At 42.2% G+C, this 20180-nt stretch overlaps 1 protein-coding gene across 8 annotated transcripts in view; it reads left to right on the top strand.

Moving 5' to 3' along the window:
- TCF12 (transcription factor 12) overlaps nt 1–20180 on the top strand; it is a 151913-nt gene that overhangs the window by 94603 nt on the left and 37130 nt on the right. For 5 of the 8 annotated variants that reach the window (XM_065733797.1, XM_065733795.1, XM_065733794.1 and 2 more), the window contains exons 8-9: nt 5998–6133; nt 9109–9161. In XM_065733797.1, coding sequence (XP_065589869.1) covers nt 5998–6133; nt 9109–9161 — 189 coding nt within the window. Of the gene's footprint in view, nt 1–5997; nt 6134–9108; nt 9162–18799; nt 18935–20180 lie in introns of those variants that run through there. The other 3 variants (XM_065733801.1, XM_065733798.1, XM_065733800.1) reach the window with 3 other exon arrangements.

The raw sequence follows: 20180 nt of genomic DNA, 5'->3' as shown, positions 1-20180 counted from the left end.
CTGCTCCCGTTGCTTAAAAAACGTGTTTGGAATTGAGTGTAAACTTCTTCCTGTGATATTTTCTTCACCATTCCCTGTTCCTGTGCTCAGTCTCAGTAATACTGAATGCACATGAACAGAATTATCCATAGCAGTGGATCTTAGGCACAAGCATGGAATAAACAATATATTGATACCTTGGTATTTTTCGGAGTTAATGATAATTAGGAAGACAGTAGAACTAAATGTCTGTTGTTTTGTTTATGATGTTGTATCACTTCAGTGTTTAGTACCCTAGGTAGCTGTTTTTTACTCCAGTGAGCTAGATTAGCCTGATTACACTGGCAGGATGCAGTTGATGGATGACTGTCATTATCTTCTCAAACCTGCGTGATACTTTAGGTATAGGAGATGGTAATTAAATTTTCAAGAGACTACATTGAGATTATAAGATCTAAGTATCTTTTTTTTAAATGAGGAATATGTTTGCAATTATCAGCATGTTGTTAGAGGATCCTCTCCTGAGATGTTTTATTAGCAACCCCTGATTTCCTTTAAATTGATCAAGAAAAAATACTTAAGTTATCATATAACACCTCAGATGTTTTGTTGTTGCTTTTTTAATTCTGATTTATTTCTACTCCTGAAACAGACCAAAAATGTATTGAATTTATTGGTAATGGCTTGAAGAGGTACAGGTTAGCACAATATATTTAATGAAACCTTGTTTGAGACAAAACGCTAGAGAAGATCATAATTAATGCCTCATTTTCTGCCAGTTGCTATTGATTACTCATTCAAGGTCCCTTTGTTCCCAAAATGGTAACGTTATTTCACATTACGATTTGATGGTATTCTGAGGATGAGATTCTTTAACAGCATAGTCATAATTGCAAACATATCTCTAGAATTTTAATCTAAAATGAATTTATGTTATATGTCATTGTTGGTTATTTTTTTTCCAAATTCAGCTCCTGTCTTGGAGTGCATATTCATAACAGTTGGCGAAGTTTGTGGACTTGAGTGAAGTGAAATTCAACATTTTCTATATTGATTATTTTTTTGGCCTAAATGGGATTGCATGGAACTCAGGTGAATGGTTATTTGCATCCCAAACCTCTGTGCTGCACTAGGATCTCATAGAGCAATTAATTTTCCATGTTTAATTTTGTGCTAGCTTTTCCTTTGGAGTTGCATAACAAGATGCGCAATTTAACTGGGGGGCCTTGCAAGTTTAGCAGAGTTTGACTCCTACGTTTTGCTATATTCATTTAAACTACTGCATGCATGTTGTCAGGTGTATTCATAAAGCAGGACATATAAACTATTACAACACGCTCTATACATACGTGAAGTCTTCTGTTGTGGTTGCTTCAATTAAAGCAACAAAATGCTAAACATCTACTCTGCTTGTGTGGTGTTTCAGGTTTACAGTAAGGCAGGAGCTGCACCTCTACTGCCTGTTCTGCATAATTCTGAGAAATGCTGAGTGAGATTGTCTCTAAGGATGTCCTAGTTTTTCTCTTTCATGCAATTTGTGCAGCTGCCTTCTGCCTGCTATCAGGAAACCGAGTGATTTGATTGAGATGAGTGCTGCTGTGTTATTTTGCAGTAGTGAAATAATGTATCTAAGCCCCAATTGCTATATAAACACTTGAGTGCTTTGATTGTTTGCCTCCCTCAAATAGGAGCCTCACTACCGGGACTAAATGCATAAACTTCTTGAAAAGGAAGCTAATTCCAAAAGCTAGAAAAAATAACTAGTTGACTAGTTTATTGAGAGTGCCGGTGAGAGAGGAGTTGTAACTCTTTCCTATGGAAAGGGGTCTGATGGCAAGTTGCACAGGGGTCAGCAGTGTGCCCTGTGAGCCAAAAGGGCATGGCTGGCAGCAGGGTGGGCATGGCTGGCAGCAGGGCAGGGGCTGCACTAGGCCCGGTGCTGCAGCTGGGTGCTGGAGGGGATGGTCCCACTGCTGGTGCAGCCTCACCTTGAGCACTGTGTGCCAGTTTGGGTGACACAATGTAAGGATGCTGAACTATTACAGAGCATCCAAAGGAGTCCAGCAGAGATGGTAAAGGGTCTAGAGGCAGGAGGTATGAGGAGTAGCCAAGGTCCCGTGTTTGCTCAGCTCAGAGCAGACCATGCTGAGGGGAGGCCTGTGGCGGCTGCAGTTCCTCACAGGAGGGAGGCAGCGCTGAGCTCTGCTCTCTGGGGACAGTGACAGACCCCGAGGGAATGGTGTGGAGATCCACTGGGAGAGTCAGGCTGGGAAGTAAGGAAAGGTTCACCAGAACAGGCTGCCGTGGCACAGCCACAAGCTGCCAGAGTTCAGTGAGTGTTTGGACAACGCTCTCAGACGTAAGGTTTGATTTTTCGGGTGGTCCTGTGTGGAGTCAGGACTCAGTGATCCTTGTGAGCCCCTCCAACTTGGGTTGTTCTATGATTCTGTGAACTCTCATTTCCACAGCAGAATGCGTTTTTGTGCCAACACAACGGCCCTGTTGTAACTGGTTGCATATAAAGGACCATTACTTTTATTCTCAACCATAGTATTCTTTTGATATAAGACAGTGAATAAAGTTAAGGCAAAGTTGTATTTGGATCATACTGTTGCGTAATTTGGCTTTGTCTGCTCCAGGAATCTTGAGTTCTTGAAGTATTTGCTAATAGGTTTGCCTTTTAAAAGTTAATTCAAGCAAGATTTGAATCACTAAAAAGGCTGATTCCTGGAAAGAATCACAACGTCAACTGTGCATAACAAATAAAGTTTAACCATTTCAAAAATCTATATGCAATAAGATAGCGTATGGATAGTATTTGTTTAAAATAAATTAATAAATGCCCAATATATTTCAGCGTGGCTTGGCTTTCCTATCTGCGTATAACCCAAATGCTTGAGACCTTCAATGAGTATTGTATAAGGACATCTGTAGGCTTTTACTTGTCCACATTTTTTAATATCAAAGCAAGAAAATCAAGAGTGTTGTTTACCATCAAATTAGGACTCTGCTGGCCAGTGTCCTTGGAGTTCATTGAAGGCAGAGTGGAATTTTGGCATCAGGTTATGTCACTGGGATTCTCAGGGCTGGAACATTTTGGCTATGTACAAGAAAACTAACAAAATAGTCAAACTGTTTCTTGTATTCTGAAGCCCTTTGAAAGAATCAATTTTAAAACTATTTAAAATGTTTTGAGTAAGGAGCTCTTTCTTTTAAGCTCTCACACATACCATTTTAATATAAGCATATGGTTGATTATTTTTTTTGTTTGAATGGAAACTAGTTTTGCTTGGAGGTAAATGCAGCTGCAATACAAAGTTGCTTGTTTTCTGTGACAAAGGTGCTTCAATACACACAGATACTGTCTCCCTCCCTTCCTATGTAGATACGATCCTCTTCGAGCCTCCACCTCACTATTTCAGCAGTTGAATACATGACTTCCTTGCATTTCATTTTTCTGAAAATAATTTTCAGGAAAGGCACCCCTGGCACGACTCTGTAGCCTTTGTCTAAATTGTGGCCCTTGGTGCTTAGTTTTGTTTTTTAGAAAAGTATTTTTATTTCTGAGCTCAGGTCATGGTGTTTCCCTTGAGACTATCAAAACAGTTTGGCTTTTTCTGTAAGAGATTATCTTGAGAAGTAAAGTAGTGTGTTTACCTCTTTTCTCTCTTCCAGTGTCTTTGGAATGGGGATTGTTGTATTCTTAGTCAATTGTAATAAAAGTCTTTTTAGGGTGTGGGTTGTTTTTTTTAGGTTGGTTATTGAACAAACATTCCCTAGGGAAAGTACTGCTTTAAATAAGTTCCTGTTTGTTTCAGAGCTGGAAATATGCCTTATAAAATGCAAAGAGACAGATTTTTAAGGATGACGCCTTTTTATTTATAAGAGCAATCCAAACAGAACTCAGCAGTGTTCAGGAGAATAACCAGTCATTGATTATTCTTTAGTAATTGGATTCGTACTTGGCAGATGAGGTTCGGACTGAGAGTGAATGTTCTCTATGGAGAATGTTGCAAACTCAGTGTGTAAGCTATCTACCTCTGCGTAGGGACCTCAGGCAGTTAGGCAGGAGAAGCTTGGTGCTGGTAATACAAAGCCTTTTTGCTATCCTCAGAGGTATTTCTGTATTCCTTTCTTTATCAGATGCCCTTAGGAAAGGATCAGTCCTAATCAATATTGCTTTTCAATTGGTTCAGACAGGCAGAAAAATCAATAAGATGGAGTAATGACATCTATTTTTATTTTATTTGGGAAGAGTTGAGAACAATTATGAAATTTTAAACAGATGCCTCATTTGATGGTGGAAATGGCAGAAGAGGGCTGTGGGTTTCTGAGTGGTGCTTCTTGGTCATTTGGTCTGGCTTTTTTCACTTGGTTGTGGTTATTGTTTGTTGTATTTGTGAGGAATAAAAACTCGTAACCAAACACAGTATAGAGCAGACAACCTCTGAAGTATGGGTTTTGCATTTTGGGATTCACTGGATGCAGAGGTCCCTCTTGGCCTCAGCATCTCTTGTCTGTCACTGGGGCCTTGCTTCTGTTATGTGAGAGAACTGTCACAGCACTTCTAACACAGGGGCTATGTGCAGGAGCTTTCCTTCAGTTCTGGGTAAGCCTGGGCTGGAAGTCATCTTTCTTTTTCATTTAAGTCCTGAGACAAGTACAAAATTTATGGAATTAGTCTTTGTTTTTTGACAGTGGTAGTTTCAAAGAAGTGCTTATCACAAAGTATTGTCCAAGTTTCCTACTTGGGCCTTAATGCAGCAGGTGAAGGAGAACAAGAAGCAATGGTGTGTGCATGTACTGCAGGGAGCTGCTGCAGCCTGGGAAGCAGCACTGCTGAAGCAGCTGCTGCCATTGTGGGGCCTGTAGCTGTGCTGCCTGCAGAGCCTGGCTGTGGCTTTTGGAGCGTGCGGCGTGGAGGAGGAAAGAAAACTAGACTTGGGAACTTTGGGGCTGAAAGCAGGAAACTTAACTAGGTGATGGCTCAGGCTGGTTTTGGTGTAAATGTTAATCCAGTCAGCAGTTTTTGTCTTGCATCATCTGGTGATTGAAAGGTTAGCACAATTTGAATGTAGGCAGACATGATCGTTATCCTGCCAACCAACAGCCATATGTTTTACCTCTCCTATGTATGAGGACTGGACTGCATAATAACCTAGAGTGAAGAAATGAGCATCAGATAATTTGTATCTGAAAGCTGCTGCTCCATGGTGACCTTAAAGCACACTCTTGATTTTCTAAATGTATGAAAAGCAAAGTAAAGTGATTTAGCCATGGGTGTTAGCTCAAGTGGAAAGCTGTATGCAGCATCCAGTGTTAAAGCTCCAGTGAGTCCATTTTTACTGCTTGGTTTATGTTTCCTGCACAAAAAGACTTCCGTGGGTTTCAACCCACTGTTTGGGGATTGTTGGACTAAAACAAAGTTATGCATGGTACCAACCATGAAAAAACATGAGTTCACATAAATCACCAGCAGAAGCTGAAAAGGGAACAGAGTGTGTTCAGATACTGTGTTGAAGCTTTTAAAATGTCATAAAGTTTTATGTTCTGCCTTAATCTAATCTGTTATCTCTTTTGTGTGATTTTTTGGGGGATGTTTCTTTCATGTTTTTATGAATGTAGTATAACTGGATTTCTAAGTATGTACTAGAACCTGATGCCACACTGTAAATTCAGCAGTTTTTATCAATTATCTTTATATTGTATAATGCATGAGCTGTTATTTAGAAGAATAAACAAAGTATTATGATTTTTGTTTAGAACTTAACTTTGGATTGACTCATTCAGACTCTTTAAAGAAGTGATTCTGTTGTCTGGAGGCTTACAGCCAAACTTTCTCTACCTTTCTGAATTATGCTATCAGATGTTTTCTGAACTCAGAGGCCTTCATTGAAAACCTAGTAAATGCCTACAAACGTTAAGCGTACTGTATGCATTTAATAATTTGTTAGCATCATGTATTAACAGCTTAATTGTTACATAACCTTATTTTTCTCCTCTCTGTATACTTTGCAGACTAGTCTGCTTCGGTCAGATATGGGACTTGGAAGTCCAGGTCAGCTGTCATCCTCAGGAAAACCTGGAACAACCTACTACCCATTTTCTGGCACAAATCAGCGCCGAAGACCACTGCATGACTCACCAGCTCTTGGTGAGTAATATAGACAGTTTTTAAACTTTCATTCTTGACACATTTCTGCAGATATGATTGTTTTGTTTGTCAGCTCATCTTGTATACTGGAGATTGCTCTATACCAAGCACTTTAAATTCCAACAAAATGCTGTATGGAGAGAGAGCAGAATTATTAAAATTTTCTTTGAGGTGCTAGTTTGAATTTGACACTGATCAGCGTTTGTTATAAAACAAACAAGAAACTCCAATACAACCCTTAATTGCAAAAGCAATAATGACAGATGGATAGGAGCTGATGACCAGCTGAGTGCCCTTAACCCATGCCATCATTAACTCCTGGAAATGACTGACCTTGAGGTCATTACCATTATTTAGTAGGGGAAAGACACAAAGGGGAAACAATTATCCTTTTATATGCTAAAAGTAACTTTATTCAGGGCAATACATAGTTCATTGTAATTGGTTCAGCATGCCTTTAAAGTTGTTAGCAATTGGAAACTAGTAGTTTATCCTAAAGTTAAGCTACTTTGCAAAATAGGCAGGAAAGAACCTGCTTAAAAATAGTTATAATACTATAAGAGCGTTTACATTCTAGAGATATTAACTGATAAATAGAGCTTTTCTTCTCAGCCATAGTGGCTGGTAGTATTTCATAGCTCTAAGGACTTTCTGTGGAATTAGAGAACCAAGAATGAGCCAGCTGTTCTATCATTTCTGCTATAGGAGTATCCCAAGTAACTGAGTATGTAAGTTCAAAAAAACCCCAAACCATAAAAACCAGCCCTGTAACCTGATATTCTGGTTTAAAAGCTAACGTATTTTCAATGTCAGCATTTTATGTCATTGATTGTTGTGGGTCTGTGTATTTTTTTGAATGCTCCTTGTTCTTTCTTGCTGGAACAATGTAACCTAAAACATACTTTACCCAAAATAACATTTCATCAAGTTCAAATTATTTATTGAAGTAACTTCAGTATTACCTAAAAACTGCAAACTCTTGAGCATTAAAATAGTCCTAAACATGCTTCAAATTGTTGGGTTTTTTAATGCATTTATTTAAAACCTTTGGTTGTAAAAATGTGACTTTGGAACTTTGCCTATACCTACATACTGGTGCTTTTTCATACAGCTTATTTAACCTGTTGTCAAGACAACCATCATTTAATCTGATGTTGCCTTTTTTTACAAATATTTTTGGAAGTATTCATGATCCTTGGTATATGCAGACCAACTGCAGACGTTCTTCAGATCTGTTACAGTTGAACGATCTGAGGAAATTTCAGTGAAATATTTTCTTTGCTGGTTTCTTTCCATAGAAAAGACGTATGTTATTGTTATTTATGCTCATTGATTACCCTCATCAGTTCAGTGAAAAATCAGTGAAATTGTAACTTGTTATGGTTGTGAGAAGCAGGGTGCCTGCTACAGCGTGATGACTTTGGGTTCTGGACAGAGACGTTAACATGAGCAGAAATGCTGGGGAGTTGTATGAAACAATAACTGAGGGAGAATCCTAATCCACATTGTCTAATTTCTATTCTGTACTTGAATACGTAGTTTAATTAGATTATTGTTCGAACTGTGTAGAATTTAAGCTCCAGATATTATTAAATTAAACATAATGGAGGTAAGTGTAATGTTTTCGAAGTAGTGGTACTCCTATTTATGTTTTTTGTTGAATAGGGACCACTAGGGCTATAAATCTTTTCAAACTACAGCAGCATAATATTCCTCTTTCTGTTATGGCTTAAATCTGCCTGACTGGAACCTGAAACATGGGAAGATGGAGGTTACAAATTTATGAAAGTACTTTTTCCACAATCCCAGGAAAGAAAGATATATCAAATCTTTTCTGGTGGCTTGGGAATGCGCATGTGAAATAGCTTTTTTTATTTTTTTAAATGGGTTAGTTAAAAGGGTATAAAACAACTGTGTTAAGAATTTGAAGCACGTTTGAGGTATGGCCTGTCCAGGGTTTTCAACAAACTCTCTTTAAATTTGCTCCTCTAACTTCATTGAAATCAACCAGTGATCCCTTCTAGGACACACTCTGTGTGCAGTGTAAATACCTCTTGCAAAAATCACCTTGCTTTCAAACATCTCATATGACATAATCAGAGTAAATATATCCATCAAGTATGCTTACCTGCAGTTTTGTGCATTTATTACACGTGGGATTTTTTTCTTGTTGTATCTTATGCTGAGATTGTAATAATACTCTTTTGAATGAAAACAAAAATAGAAATCCTCTATTTTATTTGAAGACTCAATGGGTCAGCTGTAGAAATGATAACATTCATTTTCAGAACATCTCTTAACTTGTAATTCACGTGTATACTGTTCTGATTAATGTTAGTAGCAGATGAGTAAACTGGTTATGATTGTAGAGTTAGGTAGTCAAATTGCTGGCTGCTTTCATTTTATGAATATTACTACTGATAGAAGGAAGCAGGTATACTTCCAACTTCACTGTTGCAAGAAAATTTGAGTTATATTTATTGCTTAAGAAAAGTAATTACATCTTTAGATTTGCTATTATTACAGCGTTGGTATAGTCTTAATGCTTTAGAAATCTGTATCAGTGTTTTAGATTTCTGTCCTTACTCAGAAGTTGCAGAAAGGGAAAGGAAGCATGCTGATAACCAGTCCACTTTTCTTATCAGACATCAGTGTTACTTTGTTGATCAAGAGTACAGGGGTATACCTGTGTAATACCCTGTGGTGTGTTCTTAGGGGTAACTGCTCTCCTTATGTAAAGAATTGCAAGTAATTATTTATCAGAGCCTTATCTTAGAAAAGAACATGCACATGTTACATGTTTAAGTACCTCTTGTATTGATGACAAATTTCATTTGCACAGAATAATTCTAAAAAAAGTGCCTGAATTTAAAAAATAAGAAATGCATTGTGAAAAAAAACCAAACAGCTGTGGCTAGTTATTCTTCTCCATCTGCAGTGTGGAGATTGATGAAATGTCTTCTTTCTCTGTACAGATCCTCTGCAGACAAAGAAAGTAAGAAAGGTGCCCCCTGGTTTGCCTTCTTCTGTAAGTACTAATTGTTTTACTTAGAGTAAGTAAAGTGGGCTGAAACTGTTCAGTTTAGCTGACATGCACATAACTTACCATTAGGAAGGCTATCCACTGGATGTGAACAGCTATGCTGGGCAGTTGGGAGTGGTAATTTTTGATGTGTAATTTTTAGATTTCGTAGCAGTGATTTGTAGCTTGCTCATATGCTCCTACCCACTTGTCCCTGTCATTTGAATTCCTCTCTTGGGAAGAGAGCTGGGCCAGGAGCTGTCAAAGAAGATCTCCTGTACAGGTCTTTTGATGTTTAATTAGTCATTATGTTGCTGAACAGGAGGACAGACAGAGATTAATAGCTGAGAATCTTAGAAATTTACATTTGTAATAATCCCAGTGGAGCTGAAGACATTAAGATTCGGAGGACATGTACAGCTCAGCTTGCCTCAGTAGGACTGAGGTTATTAATATGCATAAATCACCGAGTCAGATGTTCATTGTGAAGCCCTGGTGGATTTTAAAGCCTTCATTAAGCCTTTCCTAACTTCAGCCTAGCATCAGGAAAGCTTTCAAGCAACTAGTTTGTTGATCCCTCTTTGCTTGAAAATTTATCCTTCGAGAATAAAGGGCTTTGATGAAAAAGGTTGGAAGGGTTTTGGTGGAAAAATCATTAATGGCTGTGATAATCTAATGCTATAGGGGTGTTCTGCGGTATTAAATATGCTTTATTCTTAAAAGGAGGAAAATTTGTTTATAAATGAATCTGCATTTAAAGATCCACGTGAAGTGAAAAATCCCCAGTGAAGTGAAGGACAGAATTATTTTTCTTCCTGCTCAGAACAAACAGGAGGGGAGGGGGAAGCGCTGCTGCCTTGCGGGGTACATCTCTTTGTTGTGTAAATGCGTGTTGGGCTTTTATTTGGCAGTACTTAACACATGGGCGCAGGTGCACTCGGATGAGTCATAACTCAGAGCCGGATAGGCTGAATAGCGCGTACTGCGCAGGCAGCAGCGATGTAGCGGGAGCAAAATGAGGCTGATCTTTTTATTTTGTATGAAGTCTGAAGGACGGATGGTGTCTTCTAGTCCTCGCGTCCCTCCCGTTCTCTCCTCCCTCTCTTCCCCTTCTCCCTCCCCCGGCTCACGGTGACACGTACCCAAACCTGGATCTGAAATCCCATTTTAGCCGTACTTCCAGATGGAGCTGCGATAGCGGGGATAGCCTGGGGCAGCTGTGCTCTGAACCTGCAGCCTACCTGGAAGCCAGGATTGCAGCTGCAGGCACTCTTAAAAGCTTTTGCTTGCATAAGCACTTGGGCCCCACTAGAGGCTGAATAGCTGCTTGATAAACAAAATGAACACAATGCCTCGAATCATTATTCCCGAGGCCAGGAATATTCTTTTTATTCTTTTTTCTTCTTTTTTTTTCCCCTCCCCCTCCCCCCCCCAGCCCTTCAGCAACAGCTAAAAATAGTTTGGCAATTTACATTTTAACAGTTGTGTGTTTTGTGGGGTGGCTTTACAGTCAAGCAGATGATTTCTGCTAGATTAACAAAAATATATTTAAAATGTCAGAGAAGCTAAAACACGTAGCAGTGCAGTTTCCTTGTAATTTATTACTGTAATTCTCGAAAAGTAATAAAACTTGCATTATGTTTAATATTTAGTAGCGTTACCAGGTAAAGGGATCGTTTTAGCGAATGAAAAATTTATCTCATTTCTCTTACTAGGCATTAAATTTAAGCAGCAGTATTTTTCAGATGTTTTTATTTTTCTTTTTTAATGAAGACAACCAAATGCTGATTAGATTTTATTTATATTAACACGATAGCAATCTGAGCAGTGAAGTGCAGTTACTGTGAATAATCAGAGAGCTATGCTGCATTTTTCAGGCACTGTTTCTCGGTATTTCGATGTTTTCAGTGCTGAATTTTGTGTTGAAATAAGATGATGGATCAAAAAAAAAGTGCGACAAGATATTTCATTTCCCAGATGACACAAAACTAAATTTAACTGATGATGGTAGGAAATTTAAATTGAGTTACTAATTACGTGGTTGTTGTCTCTTCTTATTTTAGCCACGCCTTTGTAAGAAGCCAGTGTATTGTGGCAGAGATGAAATTGTTTTAGCTAATAGGAAGTGCCGAGAAGTTTAATTACAGCATGGAAAGTCGTGGGAAAGCTAGTTCATATTTAATGTTTAGAAAATGTAAGAATATGGATTTTAAAACAAAATTTCATTTTCTTAGATATATTTTTCTCCACTGTTTCTATGTTAGTATGGGGCTACTGTGTCGATGGATACTTTAGAAATTTAATTTCTTAGGTGATACTAAAGTAATTGTTCAGTAACAATATTTTAAGAAATTATGGCTTCCATAAATCTACTTTATTTCTTCAAGATACAAGTGTTTTTTTTCTGAAATTACTTGCTTTGAGACTTGCCTTTCTTCATGTCTTCCAGTCAGGGCCTAGAGTTAAAATAGCTTTACAGAGTGGTAATGAACTGTTTAGTTACTTCTGGGGGTGCAGCTTGGAGTGTGAAAAACATTTGCACAGTGTGCAAATGTATTTTTGATTTTTCCTACCTAAGGTTGGCTCAGTGATGAGTCATTGCCCCAAATCATTTTCAGTGTAGACATGCAAATACTTATGTTAAACTATTAACTGCTAAATTTATTGCTTTGTGAGGAGGATACAAATTAAAAATTAGTAATGTACTTCCTCTCACTGGTAGCTCAAGTCACGCTTGAGGGAACAGAGATTTTTGTGCCTTGTGTATTACAGGAAGAGATTTTTTTAAATGTTCAGTGACAGTTTATCCTCAGAAATTCAAAATTCTGAGAATTTTTCATGTAGGAATTTCTGTAACTAAGTCGAGAAATAGCAATTACATCATGTGACTTGAGCCAATTGTAATTAATTGGTCGGTCACTTTGAAAGAGCATAGAGGCAGTGTTTTCAAAAAGCTTCTCAATACGCAGAGAGAAAAGAGTACGGCCTTTTTGGAAAGGCACAAGGGAATTGTAATTTAACTGTGGATGTGGTATGAGCAGAAGCGTGGTATTATTTAGTCGTATCATAGACTCACAGAATAGGTTGGAAGGGACCTTAAAGACCATCCAGTTCCAACCCGATGCCGTGAGCAGGGATGCCCCTCCCCAGATCAGCTGCCTGGAGCCCCATTCGACCTGGGAGGGGGCACCCACAGCTCCTCTGGTCAGCCTGTGCCAGGGCCTCACTGCCTCAGTAGTGAATAATTTCTTCCTTACATCTAAACATACCCTCTTCCAGTTTGAAGCCTCTTGTCATATCGCTACATGCCCTTGCAAAAGTCTCTCTCTACCTTTCTTGTAGTTCACCTGTAGGTACAAGAAGGCTGCTGATGTAAGATCTATATGTGTAGTGAGAAAATTTTTCAGAGTTAATATTTATGATTAGTGCCATAAGCAATAGCTGTTGTCATAGTTGTGAGAGAGATGCTGTAAGTATGTTACTTTTTGCCATGCAGTTGGTCTCGTGCTAGTGAAGAACCTGAAATGCTCAACATATGTTGATCTTTTTGTTAAAGAAAATGAGCTATGGCATGTTTCCTGTGTAGTGCAGTTTCCAGTAACTATTTTGTTCTAGACTTTCTGTAGCAGCTGAAGCTGGCAGTTAATATTAACTTTTGATTGCCACTTACTTAATCAGATTGTCAAGTGAACATTTTCTAATAGATCTTTCTAAGTTAAAGCTCGTGATGTTTTACAGTAAAATTAATATGATGTATACCTTGATTATAGAGGTTCCATATATCAGTCACACTGTGTTGTATGCACGTAGTCCATGTGTGCTAACACACTGCAGGAATTCTTTATCAAGTATAGATAGAGGAAACTTGGTTTGCATGCATAGAATTACTTCCCACACACTTCAGTCTTTTTTCTTTTTTTTTAACATGCTGGAGTGAGCTTGAGAAGTGTATTTTAAGAGCTATGTTATAAAGATAGTAATGGTGGCTGAGGATGCCAGAAGAAAAATAGATTTTGCTCCCTTCTGTGCTCCTCCTGCCTCTGTTCATCCCCAGAGCTAAAAGGATGGTTTTTGAAACAGGTGGAAGTGATTCACTTCTCTGTTTATCGAAAACCCAGTTTTTGAGATTTAAATGTTGGAATTGTCTTAAAAACAGTACAACACTGACTGTTGCAAGTGGACTTTCTTCTGAGAATTATCCTTACTACTAACAAGCTGAGCATGCGTTGAGGTAGCTTGGTGTAAAATCAGCTGTGTTGGAGTAGTTTTTAAAAAGCCTGTGGCTCTTCTGAAAAGTGTGTCCAAATAAAACCCACGGAGCAGCCTGTGTAGATACAGTGCTGAACTGATGGTGCTGGGTTTAACTGCCTTCTTTGTAAGACTTGTTCCCACAGAGTGCTGCAGTGCCAGAATGTAAGAAAAGTAGCGTTTAGAGTTGGAGTTGATCTGAATCGCCTTGTGCAGTCAAGTGACACATTCAGCTGTCATTCTTGTCTTCGGTATTTAACGCTCACAAAGACGTCAGTAAGTCTGACCCCTGCCTCTGATGATGTGCAGTGTTTTATAAGGCATTTTTCAGTAACAAAAGTGAGCAAACGAACCCCTATGGATAATGCGACGCAGAGCGTGTGGCTTCTTCGTGATTCAGTCTTTCTTCTGCTTTGTGCTTATTCTTTCGCCATCTGAGTCAAAGGATAATGATTTTAGGAAAGGGACTTGAAATTGATCTGATCACAGATTATAGCATCCCATCCGCTCTTTGCTATGCATATAAAGTCAGAGGCAATTAGCTGTCATTAAACAAGCCATTGCAAGGTCTTGCTGTGCGAGTTCAGATGGTTTGTGCTGATACTTACGTAACCCTCTCTTAACAGCATTTTTTGGCTGCAATCGGATCCTGTTTCCAGGCTAACTATCATGGTGCCTGACTGTGGTAGGTTATCAAAGGTTGCTTTATTGAGAAATCTGTGAAAATCCTTCATTTATGTATAGAAGTGTGCAGATATTCCTCTGTTGTTCGGATTTACTTGTTGACTTTTTTTTTACATTTTCACATCACAACAAAATGAGTGAATTAGATGCTTTTAAATTAGAATGCATATCCACAAGGATGAATCGAACAAGTGCAGTGTTGTAAAGCTGCTTTCTGAGAGCATAACGTGCCTGAATTGCAGCTCCTGTCGCTGTATGATGGAGTCGCATGGAATCATTGCAGCTCCTGCTTTACCTGGAAGATGTTTCCGTTACCATAAATTACTGCAGGATTTTATCACTATAGATACAGACTGAAGGACCGTGCCTTCCCCTCTTTGATACCTGCTTGTAGTGACTTGAGGATGCGTAAAGAAAGCAAGTTGCAGCATTTGGGAACTGTGTAGGATGTAATGGTGCTGACAGCCGCGGCTATTGGTGGCCCTCTCCGTTTTGCCGGGCCGCCTTCTGAGCTCCCGGCCGCGCGCTGCCAGTGCCGGCCGGCAGGGGGCGCCCTCCGTCGCGCCTCCGCCGCAGGAGCGGGGCGGGGCCGGCAGCAGGGCGGGGCGGCGCGGAGCGGGGCCGCGTTCAGCCTGCCCGGCGGGGCGATGAGCTCTGAACGCGAACGGTGTTAAGGTATCACGCATCGTGTGTTTGAAACAAGTTTTTGAACCTCTTTAAATACATTGCCCTGCGTTTGATTCCGAGGAATGCGATATACGGCTCCTTTTCCTCATTCTTTCCACTTTACTAAAAATATTCACATTAAAGAATCCGAACCTCTGAAATTTGATGTTATGTGGAAAAATCCTCAGAGGAGCTTTAAAACTCCTCTGAGTTATAAACCAAACCTTTATTTGATTTATGTTTTTTTAGTTTACCTCCATAGGTAACTGGAATGTATTTTGTTAAAAACAACAAAGAAACTCTCAAAAAATCCTTCTAATTTTGCTGTGGGCTGGTAGTAGATGAGGCATAATATCAGTTAAATTAGTATCTGTTACTTGTTTTCTATCTCTTCCAAATGAGAAGTAGCTCAGAGTTGGTTTAGATGTACGTGTATGCGTGTACCTTAGCTGGCAGTGTCTCTGAGTACTGCCCCTCGCAGCCTGCTGCCCATTCCCCCTTCCTGTCAGTGGAGCAGCTCTCCTGTCTCAGGTTCCAGTTTTCTCGGAACTGATAAGAACTATCACTTCTGAAACTTCTGCTCCATCTTCAAATATGGTTGAAACTGATAACGACTTCCAGCCTTGCACAGGGTGGGGATGAGTGGTGCCTTCTAGAGTGGCTGTCTTAGCCTTATTTCCAAAGATTGCAAGTTAACCTAGCCCCGGAGAAATGAGCCAGGCATTAAGAACAGAACGGGTTGTCCTGTCACTAGCAGGTTTGGGGTTATACCAAGTTACCGTTTTCCAGAAATACTGATGCCAACTCTCACTGAGGCAACTCATGACTTACACCTTACAGTGGGACATAAATAATTATGACAGTTTTTGCTGCTTGTTGTGCTTGAACGCACCCATTTAAAATGATAAAAACCTGAGAGAAAGGCCTTTTAAAAGTATTACGATACCTCAGGCTTATTGCAGAATGTGCTTGGCTGGAAGGTGGCTCTTGTCCATTGACACACTCAGAAAGTTATCTTCTCTGTGTTAGGATGGTCATTTTCAGCAGCCTAGAAGAATTATGGTTGTTTTGTTGTTTTTTTTTTTTAATGAATTTGGATGGTGGGTTACATATGCTTATTGTTTATTTGCTTTGTGGCTCTGGACAAAAATGCATTGCATGACAAAGGTTGATATTAGGAAGAATATACAGTTCATTTGCAACATCTCTTATTGTTAAAGTGCCCTTTAAAGATATTCTTATGCAGGTAGCTTGGTTTATTATTAGGGCAGTATTTCAGTTTGCAACAGATTTCATTATCTCTTCATATACTTTAAGTAAGGGGCAGCTTATTGTTTTTGACACACAGTACAGGGTCGTGAGTGGAAACAATTCAGGCTACAAAGTGCATGTCAGTTCAGTGCTTCTCTGCTGACGGCATGTCTGTCTGAAATCAAGTTTAAAAAATTGGCCCTGTCTCCAGCTGACTTGTTTTGTCAGGCTGAGTCATAAGATTAACCCCTGACTTGTCACCAAGGAAAATTGGGTAAACAACTGCCTTGAGTACAGTATCACTGATCCAGCTCTGATTCATTGCACTGCAACATGATTCTCTTAAGAAAACAAATTTCAGAGCAGCTGTCGCTTGGCTTAAACAGGGATTAAAAAAATTGCAGCCACAAAACATTAACTTTCAAATGCAGAGTTATTGGTAACAGTGTCGCAGCTTTGTGTTCAGCTTCTCAAATTATTCCATTTTCAGTCTATTTTCCATCTATTGTTGTATAAGTAAACATCTGTGGGTTAAAGTTTGATATGCTTGATGGAATTATGATTTGATCCCGTTAAGTGAATCAGCATAACAAAAGTACCGTGAGAAATAATAGTATAGTAGATGTAGAGCAAGTACAGTGATGAATTTCAAGTATTGTGCGTTTCTGTGCGCATTGATGTACCCAGGGGTAGGACAACTACTTCCCTTTTTGGTCAGATGAAACTATTATGTTTGATTTGTGGGGAAATAATTGCAGGATCAAATCTGTTTATTGGATCGTTGTGGAGGTACCAGGCTTTGAACTAGTTGGTCTGCAAACAGACTGCATTCGAGGTGGCATTAGTCAACTTTGTTGGTTGCGCTGTTGTTCTTGTCTTAGTGTTAATGATGAACAGTGCCAGCAATGCCCTTGTACAGATAAATGTTAATAGCGTTAGTAAATATTACCAGTTAATACTACCTGGGCATTTTTCACCACAGCCGCACTGTACAGAGCAGTGGTAACATGAGGAACACGCATCCACGCCCCAGTGCTACAATGGGAAGTTGGCTTTCCCACTGCAGGTTTTAACATTTACCCAGTTATTTTTAGTACGAGTGCATGTCTAGCATTGGAGAGAGGACTCTATTGTGCACTTCATCTCAAATACAGCTGTTCTGAAAACGGAGCATGTATACATGGAGGTATGGGAACGATTGCAGAGAGGTTGAGGACTGTCTTTACTTCAAAGAACTGAATCTAAAAGTAAAGTTTGTGTGCCTGATTTATTTTAGAGAGAGGGGGAAAAAAATCTTTTTCAACCCCTGAAAGCACATTTTACATGAGTCTAAATGATTTAAGTCTGGTGCACCGTGAGAAGTAGCACACGTGAAGATCTGAAGGTCTTTTAGCGTATCTCATCTGTAGAGTCCCGAACTGTAGTGAGAAGATTTAAGGAATGGCATTGTTAGCTGCAAATCAAAGCTTCTTACAGCTTCTCTGGGGGCTGGAATGAGTCCTTGTGGTCCCTGGGGGAAGGAGGGAGCTGCGAGCCGCTCTGCGGGGCTGGCGTTTAATAGTCTCAAGTAGCGCGATGTTCCTTTTTGCAGCTGCCGCTGCGCCCTTTGTGCGCGGGGAGAGTCGCGGCTGCTCGAGCCTGGCTGCGGGGCGAGGTGGGTCTGGATGTAGAGTTGTACTTGTGGGGGAAAAACCCAAGTGTGCTTCAGCAGGCGTGAGCTGTGGGATCTGTGTGCTGAGCACGGCAGTCGCACAACTGCGTGGAAGAGTTCGCTGAAAAGGGACTGCAGCCTGAAACGTGGTTATTTTTTGTCAGGATGCGTGTTCTGTGCATTCATGGGCACTGCAGTCGTTGCATCCCGAGCTAAGGGACACACGCAGAGCTACGGCTGTTACCTGATCGCAGTATTCCTCTGCAGTCCGTCTGTCCCCTGTGCAGATCGCCGCAGCACAGCCCTGTGACACGCACGGTGCTGGGCAGAGCGAAGCTGCTCGTGCGGCCTTCGTCCCTTCTGCCGTGCTGTGCTGATCTCTGCCTGTCCTGCGTACCCGGAGTGTTTTCCTGCTTTTGTTGGGGGAGGTTTTGGGTGCAGTGTCCCAGCCCTCTTCTGCCCGGCCCCAACTCTGCTCCTTAGTGCCGCTGCCGAGCGAAGAGACAAAACCAGAGCGATCTGGCACGGGTCCTGAGTGCATGCTGAGGGATGTGGGGGCTGGAAGCTGCAGCCTGGCTGAAGCATTGTGTAACTCGCAGTACTGTGACACGTGCCAAAGTTTTTTTGATTTTTTTGTTTTGTTTTGTTTTTCCCTTCTCTTTCTTACGTGGACGTGGAAGTGTTATTTTTTCATGCAGGAACGTGTTACGCAATATAAAGCAGTGTATGCGGCGCCCAAGGTACAGTGCGGTCGGGTGCACGAAGCGGGAGCGCGGCCCGGCGCCCGGAGCCTCCCCTTTGTGCTCGGCCCTTTGTTTCAGGCCGCTGGGGCCCGGCGGGGCCGCGTGCTGAACTTGGAAGCAACTTGTGGCGGCCGCAGCTGCGCCGCTTCGCTCGGAGCGAAAAGCGGCGCTCGGGCCGCGTCCGCGCGTCCGTTCCGCTGCGTGCCCGCGGCTGACGTGGCCGCGCGCCCCGCCGCCCCCCATCCCCGCTCCCCCCCCCCCCCACCTCTCCCCCTCCGTCTTCCTTCGGGCCGGCCCGCCGAGCCCCGCGCCGGCCGCCCCCGCCCCGCGATGGTTCCGCCCTGCTTTGCATAGCGCCCTCTGAGCGGCGCGGGGCGCGCGGCGGCGCGGAGACGCGCGCGGGCGGCGCGGCGGGCGGATGTGGCGGCGGGAGGCGGCGCACTGGGGCTGCAGCCCGGCGGCTCGCCATGTACTGCGCCTACCCCGTGCCGGGCGTGGGCAGCAGCTCCCTCATGTACTACTATAACGGCAAGACGGTAAGGGGCCGCCTTTGTTCCCCGCGGCGGGGCGGCGCGACTCTTCCGCGAGCCCCGCGCTGCCCCGAGGACAACCTGTTGGCGGGCGGGGGGCGGCGGGGCTCCGAAAGGGCGCGCGGTGAGCAGCGCGGAGCAGGGCACGGGCTCGCGAAGTTGGGCCGGGCCGGGGCGCCGCGCGGAGCCGCTCGGAGCCGGCGTTCACGCGTGGGAATTACAGGCGGGCTGCCGCTCCCAGCCCGTGCGCGCGGGACGCGGCCGCGCTCAGAATAGCCTTGGGTACCGCGCGGGGACGCGCCAGTAGCGATGTGCGTTGGGAAACTGCCGTCTGTCCCCCCCGGCCGGCCCCGCTCGGCTCTGTCTTGCGAACTTTCTCCCGAGGCCCCGCTTGGCGCTGCGCGGCGGCTGCCCGGGCTCAGCGGGAGCGGCCGGGGCCGCTTTGGCGCTGCCGGGCGCACCTCGTGTCCGCCGCGCGGCCCCGCTCCTCTTTCATGTGCGCGCCCCGGCTCCGGAGCTCCGTTTGAAGTTTTATGTGAAGATATATACGAGGCTTAAGTAAAATTAACTGTACGGTGCCCCCGGAGCAAAGGGAATATAACTCGCATGGAGTTTTGATTTTGTTCTTTCGAGAACGCGGATCGCTCTATTACAAGGTTTCTCTTTGTTCTTGTAGCAGGAAGAAAGGCTTTGATCTTATTAAGTATTTCCAGGCGTGGAGGGGATGGAAGCGCCGGTGCTGTAGGGAGGGGAGCGTGGCTGGAAAATTGATAGCATGTGCCTGGTGTGGGTCAGGGGTGACCTTTATGAGCTGGAGGAGTTAGTAAATAGATGACAAATCATATGACGGTCCTATATCATGTTGGCCGCAGTATTTTTAATTTTCTTATTTTAATTTTTTTTAGTATGTTCTCTCCCTGAATTCTGCAAGTTGCAGTAAATTATTAATTTAAATATACAGGCAGAGGCTGCGTGAAGTTGGGGAGTGATTTCCCTGCTGCTCTCGTTAAGCACACGTCTTACTGCCTCTGCCAAATGTTGGGATCGTGCTTTCTCTGATGAGAAAACAACGCGTGCCCCGATTTTTACATCTTCCTGCTTTTCTTTCAGTTAGTTAGGAGCTGATGTGCCTTGTGCAAGGTTATTTGAATGGGGCTTGGGGTCCTGGCGTTCCGTGGTACCTTCTGAGGTACGTGAGGTCTGATTCACTTAGGGGCAGCGCAAGGAGGGAAGTGCTGTGCTTCAGACTCCT

This window comes from Cyrtonyx montezumae, unplaced genomic scaffold (assembly GCF_038088225.1).
Source record: "Cyrtonyx montezumae isolate F1298 unplaced genomic scaffold, pur_monq_1.0 scaffold_17, whole genome shotgun sequence".
Classification (NCBI taxonomy): domain Eukaryota; kingdom Metazoa; phylum Chordata; class Aves; order Galliformes; family Odontophoridae; genus Cyrtonyx; species Cyrtonyx montezumae.
The sequence above is the reverse complement of the archived record's forward strand: the minus strand, read 5'-3'. Positions and strand labels throughout refer to the sequence as shown.